Raw genomic sequence first — 8,993 nt, forward strand, 5'->3', positions numbered from 1 at the left:
TAGCGGGTGAGCCGGCCCTGTACAGAGCCCACCATTTTCTCCAGGGGAACTGATCTCTGCCATCTGGAAAGCAGTTGTAATTCTGAGTGATCTCCAGCCCTCACCTGGAGATCGGACACATTTTACCTCAGAATAGCAAACTGTTTAGAATGTTAGAGGCAAAAGCCAATCAAGTTGCTTATGTAAACGACCTCTGTGTTCCAAGGCAAAGGCCAATGAGGCTGCATATGCAAATAACCTCTGTGTTCTGACAGGCTATGGGAGGGAGAGGAACAGCAAAATGTTTAGAATGTTGGAGGCAGGACTCAGGCAAAGCAGCCAGTGGATAGGGAGACCCTCTGAATGACAGATCAGAGAGCGAACTGATTTTGGAGCGTGTAGAATGTTCTAGAGAAGTGCCACCACCATTCGGCTTTTATTTATAAGGGAGATTATTTCAAAATCTAAAATTTGTATCAAAATTTCTGCCATCCCATCCTAAGATGTTCAAAAGACATGACTGGAATGCCTCTGTTCAAAACAACTGGGGAAAATAATCTGGATGACAAATTCATTTGTTAAACCACCTTCATTTATAACAGATCACATGTGGGAATTAAGAAAAATGGGTATTATTCATGTAACTCTGTACAGGAATGATTGATGCCACAAAGATGTCCTGAATCTCTCAATTTTCACACCTAATGTAGAATTCTTGGCAAGCGTAGGTGAGAGGATAATAAAATTCAGTGGATTCAATTTAGGGGGGGAGGGGGCTAATGAACTGAGTCTAAAAAAAGTTCCCTACAACATCTACCGGTGAAGAAATGGAGGTGCTGGTAAATAAGTGGTGGGGGGGAGAGAGATGAGTGTTGTTACTTAGCCAGAGCTAAGAAGTGTGTGCATTCTTCTCTACGGGAGAGGGGAGGGAAGGTCCAAGAGAGGGAACTCCAAAGTGTGTTCCCGGTGAGCTACCATCACATTTGAAGGGACCATGTTCCTTTTAAATGCTTTCCCTCCTTTTGAAATAATAGGAGCACCTTCTTTTGGGGCTCATAGAATTGGACTTCCTGGTCCAATCTTTTTTGAAACTTGGGGATTATTTTTTTTTTTGAGGAGAGGCACCAGATGCTATGCTGAAAATTTGGTGCGTCTACCTCAAAAAACAGCCCCCCCTCCCCCCAGATACCCACAGATCAATTCTCCAATATAGACTATGGGGACTGGTCTCCATAGAGTATAATGGAGCACCACCACTTTCTGATATCTCTGAAGTGGGGGAAGGCGCTTCACACTGGGGGATCCCCTGCCCCTAACTGGGGATTGGCAGCCTTAGACGTGCTGTGCGTTGAAGAGATAAACCTAATCCAATAATAGGTGTATAGTTTTTCTAGGTGTGGTTGTATTCCCACTGAACAAAATGTTCATAGCTTGGGAATGCTCTATAGCTCTTCTCTGTCCCTAGATATTTATGCACAGGTGAATCTAAGAGTGTTTTTACCAACTAACAGTGCCTGTTAATTTCAGTGAACCCATAAGAGTGTGACTCAGTTTAGGACTATTAGCCTGGTTCACCAACTGTGGCCATTACAGCAGAAAACTGACCTAGATAACATATGCCTTGATAATATTTATTACACATTATTAAAACAATTACAAAGCAGAGTTAAAATACATACAAAACACAAAACCAACAATCAAATTGTTGGTTAGGAAGAAGGGATACTTGAGGAAATACCAAACAAAACAAAAATGTTTTTGCCTGCTGGCAGAAGATGACAACAGAAGGGGGAAGATAAATTTCTTTGGGAAGAGAGTTACAGAGCTTTGGTGCCATGACCAGGGGTCATTTCATAGAAAAAGCGGTGCCAGCGCTCATTAGCATAACTTATTTGCATATGCCACACACCCTGACATCACCGGAAGTGTGTCAGAAGGCAACACCCACCGCTCAGGCTCCACTGGACTGTTTTGGATTGCTAGCTATTGGGGGGGGGAACGTGGAGATCTGTCCAAGCAGAGGAGGGAGAGCTTGTACCTGAATAAAACTTGGTCTTAAAGGTGCCACTGGAGTGTTTTGGATGGGGGGGCGGGGGGAGCTCTGCAACTTACCTGGCTGTTTCTTGCTCTGACTGAGGGCTGCTGGGAGCAGGAGGTGGGGCTTGTTGGATGTGCCTGCCCCCTGAGCCCTTTACTGCCAGAGCTCCGATCCTGTGTGCTCCTGCGCTCTCCTGCAGGAAATGACCCATGGCCATGACCATGAAGGCCTTCTCCCAGCTTTCCATCCACCTAGGGTTGTCAACCTCCAGGTGGGATCTGGAGATCTGGAATTACAGTTTATCTCCAGACAACAAATATCAGTTCCCCTGGAGAAAATGGCTGCTTTGGAGGGTAGACTTATGGCAATATACCCTGCTGAGATCCCGCCCCTCCCGAAACCCCACCTTCCCCAGGGTCCATCCTGGAAATCTCCAGGTATTTCCCAACCCAGAGCTGGCAACCCTACTTCCTCCTAATCTCAGAAAGCAGGGGCACCCCAAGTAGCACATGTGAAGATGACTGTAGTCAGGCAAGTTCATAAGGGCAAGTTACTACCTTCATAAGACATTTTAGTCATATACCCTGTTTCCCCAAAAATAAGACCTACCCAAAAAATAAGCCCTAGCAGGATTTCTATGCATTTGTGGTATAAGCCCTAGTGTGTCTTCTTGAGAAAAAATAAATATAAGACAGTGTCTTATTTTAGGGATGTTGTGTCCACTGACCGCCACCGGAGGTCAGCGCACATGCCTGAGCTTCAGTCCAGGACAACAATGGGGACTAGAATCCTAGTGTATATAGTTGGCCTGCCGGCCGTTTGCTCTCTGTTCTGTTGTGTACCTAATAAAGCGTGCTATGCACTACGTCGTCGTCTGTCGTCCATCCATGCGGCAACCCACTACACAATACGGGAAAACACGGTATTTTCAGACATGAGTCTCTGTGTTCTAGGACAAATAAATTGGAAGCAAGTACCACATAATTTTAGCACTATTTGACTGTAACAAGAATAGAATAAATCTTAACTAGGTATGAAAATGACGTCTTCTCTCTGAATCTGGGGTGGGGTGGGGGCAGGGCCGGATTTAGACTTGGTGAGGCCCTAAGCTATACAAAACCCAGAGGCCCCCTACTGTTTTAAATTACATCAGCTGGTCTCAGAAAAATTTAAAATATATATGCCTTTTTAATATTTGAAATCATTTTTATATTGTGTTTTTATTCGAGGCCCCAGCAGATTGCGAGGCACTAAGCTGTAGCTTATTTAGCTTATGCGTAAATCCGGCACTGGGTGGGGGAGATTTGAGGACTAGAAAATGGCCATTTAGAGTCTTATGACCCATATTACTAGGAAAAAGCTCAGGACTACTACTAGCTTGGAATCAGATAATAATTGTTACTTTTCTTGGCTAACCATTCTCTGCTAGTGTAAATATATGTCTCTCAGAACCACTGAGGGACAATTTACAGTCTTCCTAGATATACTGGTGAAAATACAGGGAAAGTGAGAATTCCTTCTTCTTATAGGGAGAAAATGGGGGAGGGGTCCTTAAAAAGCAATTACAGTCCAATTGTAAGCAAAGTTACACCCATCTGTGCAGTGTTCCAAGTCCATTGATGGGTGTAAGTCTGCTTAGGGTTGCACTGTTGTTGTCTTGCTAAAACACTGAGTGAGTACCCAAACAGAATAAACTGTAAGTTAGAAATAGATAAAGTATTGGGAGGTAGGCAAAAAATATATATTTTACATTGAAAACTAAAAAGCCAGGATCCAAAGAAATGGGCAGTTAGTTCCACACACAAAAGGGGGCTGGCAGCTCCTTTATATTATATCATGAACTGGTTTTGAGGATGAGAACCAGTTTTTTTAGATGATATGGTGTGGAGGTTTGATTTCAAAGGAACAATACGTGAACCACTGTGACTCATTTGTTGGGACTGTGGTTTTGTTTCAGATGAATGGCTTTTTCTAAGAACACAACTGTAATCTTTTGTACATGGGGAAATGACGTTCTTTCCCAGGTTGTAGTTACTGTTGGGAATATGGATGCCCAAACATTTCAGTACCTATTCATCCTAACAAAGCTGTTGGATCATGTCCCAACAGTTTATATAATGAAAACACAGGTATATTACTGTGCTTCAAGGATTTATTTTCCTATAAAATACAGTTCAGATATTGTTTCTGATTGCATCGCTTGCTTGCAGTAAAGTAGTAACCAAATTCAATTTCATTTATGCTATTATTATTTTTATGTTCCATGTTTTAGGTACTGCATGAGGAGACGACAATCCCAGGAACTGACTTGAAACTGTCATACTTAAGCTCCAGAGCTGCAGGATATAAATCTGTTCTTAAGATCACCATGACTCAGTCAGTGATACCCTTTAACTTAATGAAAGTTCATCTCATGGTGGCTGTAGTGGGAAGACTTTTCCAAAAATGGTTCCCCGCTTCCCCTAATTTGGCTTACACGTTCATATGGGATAAAACTGATGCATATAACCAGAAGGTCTACGGTTTATCTGAAGCTGTTGGTATGTCTTACCTGTTTTGGTGTTGGCAATAAATTGGGGGTTTTGTTTTCCATTACTTTGAAAATATAGCAATAAACTGCCACTGATATTTATCAGCAAATTTGATAGAAAAATATTTGCTGTAACTAAGACAAAGTTGTTGGTATTATAGTATCTTAGGGGCTCTGTATGTAAGTCTTTTTGTTCAGTACGGCTTGCAAGTAAAAGCCACACAACAACCAAGTTGGATTCGTAATGATCACAGCTGACTCAACTAGGCTTGCCAAGTCCCCCCGGGCACGCCGGCGGCGGATCGGGCCCCGGGGGGAACTCCACCCCTACGTGCACATTACCCGGAAGTGACGCAGGTACCGCTGGGCATGCTGGGGGCGGGGCCACAGTCATCCGAGGGAAAACTCTATGGTTTTCCCTTGGATGGTCCTGGCCCCGCCCCCGGCGTGCCTGGCGTACCCGCTTCACTTCCGGGTGACATGGATACGGCGCTCCAGATGACGGCCGGGATTCCCCCGCTGTGGTAAGTTTCTGACTTGGCAACCCTAGACCCAACTAATAATTGAAAGTAAATGGTTGAAGGCTGTAAAGAGAAAGTCTCTCTTTCAAACAACAAAATAATTTTAATTGCCCTAAATTGCTATTATACAGAACTCTGAAATTATTTTATGGGAGCATCAATATCAGCTACATAAAACTTCAAGCTTCAATCAGTCAATTCAATTAAATTGATTGAAACATCCATCACAGATTAAAGTGTGCTCCCTGATTAATTGCCAGGTTTTGACAGCAAGCAATATCTGGGACTCAGGCTTCTTGTCACAGTGCAAAGGCATTAGCTCCATCCCTGCCAAGGTTTGCCAGCTCTGGATTGGAAATGCTGTTATCTCGAGATCAGTTGTAATTCCAGGAGAGCTACAGGCCCCACCAGGAGATTGGCAACCATATCCCTGACCCAGATAGGATGAAACCGTTAGCCCAATAAAAACTATTACAGTGTCATTCAAACAGTGTAAAGCACAGACACAGCCTTAATCTTTAACATCTTTTAAAATTTGGATCTTGTGCTATATACTCTGTTTTTTATTTTAGATATATATAGAGGAATTAAGGAATATTCCCGACTTTGACTTTAAAAATTAACTCTCTCCATGCTTTCAAGGAATACTTGGAGTGTTTGTTTATATAACGATAATTTAAATTTTAAAGGGTTTTACACTCCCTACTCTTTTCTTAGCTGACTTTAAAATCTGGATGATTAAGTAGTTATAAAACATTTAATCATTAGAAAGTCATATGTGAATAATACTAGGAAATTGATATATGAATTCTCAGTATCAAAAGTAAATCCATTGGTAGTCAGAAATATTTTTTTTCTTTCCAGTATCTGTAGGTTATGAATATGAATCTTGCTTGGATTTAACACTGTGGGAAAAACGGACTGCCATTTTGCAAGGCTATGAATTGGATGCTTCCAACATGGGTGGCTGGACACTAGATAAGCATCATGTCTTAGATGTTCAGAATGGTAAGATTTATTAAACTTAATGTTAGTATTTCATCTTAATAAGACTTTCTTGTGAATTCATAATAATGTAATTCTGTCAAGTCTGATACTGACCAAAATTCTAATAACGTACATTCAAAACTTCTTGTTTAATTTCAGTAAGATCTATACACCCAGCTTTAGTCAGTATGCAGTGTATTGTCAGTGTGTTGTGAGGGGGGGAGACTTTCTACACACAAGTCTACACAGGGAGATGTTCTCTCTTGTTCCCTAGCATCTCTCGCCTTTCATTTCTTCCTTGGTCTTTTCATTTCTCCTTTCCAGTTCAATGATCCCTTCCTCAGCTTTTGTTTCACCTTCCTTACCACTGAATTGCTCTCCTCTGTAATATCACATGGTTCCTTTTACTGCAGCCCAGTCTTGACACATTTGTGTTCTGCCTTAGTGCTAACTGGGAGTATCATGGGAAAGCCTGAAGGGGTTCATGCCACAGCATATCCCTTGGCCCTTCATGAATTCAGTCTTTTCATTTGTTAGAGACACAGACATTGACAACACAGTGCAACTGTTTGCCTTACTAAAGGGGGAAAGAGCCAGTGTTGAGAAGATTGCTTGGACAGTACTTCACTTTCCAGGTTGCCCCTTCTTTCTTCTCTTTGTGTGACAAGCTAGCCTTTAACAAGCATGTTCCAAACATGTACACCAAGGTCCTAGGTAATTTTCAAAGGTATATCAAAGCAGAATATAAAAGGCCATTGAAGCACTGCTTAGTTTACACAAGACACAGTTCTCACAGGCATTCTTAATTAACTAACATTAACATCTTCACCTATCAACAGGAAGAGGAATTTTAACCTTGCATTCTGACACCAAAAGCTTAGAATCAGATCTAGTTGAGTCAGAGGGCATGTTATTGCCCAGCAGGGAGGAAACTGTAGTGTCGTATTTCCCATCTTGTGGGTCAGTATCCAAAAGTGTATCACTGCTGGAATGCTGAACTAGATGGATGCCAAGGTCATAGTTTGCCTAGGGCATCGAAAAACTTTGGGCCAGCCCTGTTTGAGTCACCATACTGCGTAAATTTGGAGTGGTGGGTCACATATAAACAGGGCCGGCCCGAGGTTGGCCTGCGCTCTAGGCGAGCGCAGATGCCAACCTCCCGGCAGGGCCTGGAGATGCGGGCGGAGGGGGGGTCTGGGCATCCCCGGCCCTCCCCCTCCCCCCCCCGCTGGGCAGGAGAGGCCGAGGAAGAAGAAGGCATGGGGGAGCGGGGAAAAGGAAAGCACCGCGCCGGAGAAGGGCCACTCCTGCCCCCCCGCCCCGGCCAGCCTTCCTCCCCGGGCTGCTGCGGCTGCCGCCGCCGCGCAGGGCTCCTGAGGTGCCATGCAGTGTGCGTGGGGGTCTGGGCGTCCCTGGGCCTCCCCCCCACCCGCCGCCACCGCCGGGCAGGAGAAGCCGAGGCAGAAGAAGGCAGCAGCGGCGGTGGAGCACTACCGTGCAATGATCCAGGAGAGCAGCTGGGAGACGAACCAGATTTGTGGTGGGAGGGGGAGAGGCGCTTCTGTGAGGGAGGTTTCTCTCGGCTGGCTGCCCAGTGCGAGGCCACCGGAAGAGGGGAAGAGCCGGAGCCTAGGGACGCGAACCAGATCGGCGGCAGGGGAGGCGCTCCTGGACTCTGGGACCAATTTCCCACGAGCGCTGCTCCACGCTCGCTCTCCTAGTGGGGGGGGGAAAGGAAAGCGCCCCGCCGGAGAAGAGGCGAACGGCAATAAAGCCTCCCTCCCCCGGCTGCGGGAGGCACACCTTGGGGGCTTCTGGAGGGGGCAGGGCCGGAGGCCAGAGCAACCAGCTGCGCCTCCTCCCCTCCTCTCTCCCCCGCTGAGGGCTTGGGGTGCCTGGCGGCGGCAGCAGTAAAAAGGAAGAAAGCGCCGCGCCAGAGAAAAGGCCTGTCCCGCCCCCCCCAGCCGGGCAGGAGAGACCGAGTAGGGCGGCGGCGGGAGGAAAGTGCCGCGCCCTGCCCACACCGTCGCTGGCCGCGTCCTCCTGCAACTGGGTGGCAGAGGTCCTCCAAGCCCCGCTCCTCCCCGCGTTGGCGCCCCTGCCTCTCCTCCCGCGCCCTTGCCCCCAGCTGGCACTCTAGGCGAAGGCCTAGTTTGCCTAGCGGGCGAGCTGGCCCTGCATATAAAAAAAAACCCACTGCGAATGGCTGCTCTAGTGCCTATCACAATTCCCCCCTGCTCCTTCTACCCTTACCAAAGCAGTGGGTGAGAATCGTCTTCCTTCTACTGCAGTGCTGCCCACAGGGGTTGGAACTAGACATTACAAGGAGTTGTATCAACAGCTGAAAATTGCTGCCCTGTATTGTCCTCTCTTTTTCTTGTTTCCTGAATAATGTCTATGGAATGTAAAGGTAATAATCATAAAAGTTAAAAGCTTAAAACATCAAGGAAATGAAGGATAGAGGTGAAACACCCAAAAAGTTGGCAAGTTTGGTCACTTGGGATCAGAGATGGCACAACTTTGTTTCCTCAGGCTTTAGAGCACCAGATCATTCACCATCTCATGGAACCTTAAAAATCATTGGGGGGGGGGCTGCTTTCTTCTCTCAGAACTGCAGTTACTGTCCATTACTCAGGCATTGTGACCCAATTTAGAACTCTTGATAAAACATGAGTTTTCTCTTGAGGGATCATGATGGTATACTTAATTGGCAGCCTAGTTTCAATATATGGGGAGCTTGAACATCACTGCTATCAATATTAAACAAGGTGAGGTGATATCCCTGTGTGCCAAGCAGGGGTCATTTCGTAGAAAAAGAGGTGCAGGGGCTCATTAGCATAACTCATTAGCATAACTTATTTGCATATGCCACACCCCCTGACGTCACCGGAAGTGTGTCAGAAGGCAACACCCACCGCTCAGGCTCCACTGGACTGTT

At 45.7% G+C, this 8,993-nt stretch overlaps 1 protein-coding gene across 1 annotated transcript in view; it reads left to right on the forward strand.

The window, feature by feature from the left end:
- Positions 1-8,993, forward strand: part of TENM3 (teneurin transmembrane protein 3) — a 477,022-nt gene that overhangs the window by 401,092 nt on the left and 66,937 nt on the right. Inside the window, exons 16-17 of the mRNA XM_015426968.1 lie at positions 4,290-4,557; positions 5,933-6,076. Of these exons, the coding sequence (XP_015282454.1) occupies positions 4,290-4,557; positions 5,933-6,076 (412 nt within the window). The remainder of the gene's footprint in view (positions 1-4,289; positions 4,558-5,932; positions 6,077-8,993) is intronic.

This window comes from Gekko japonicus, unplaced genomic scaffold (assembly GCF_001447785.1).
Source record: "Gekko japonicus isolate JY-2015 unplaced genomic scaffold, Gekko_japonicus_V1.1 scaffold185, whole genome shotgun sequence".
NCBI classification, from domain to species: Eukaryota; Metazoa; Chordata; class Lepidosauria; order Squamata; family Gekkonidae; genus Gekko; species Gekko japonicus.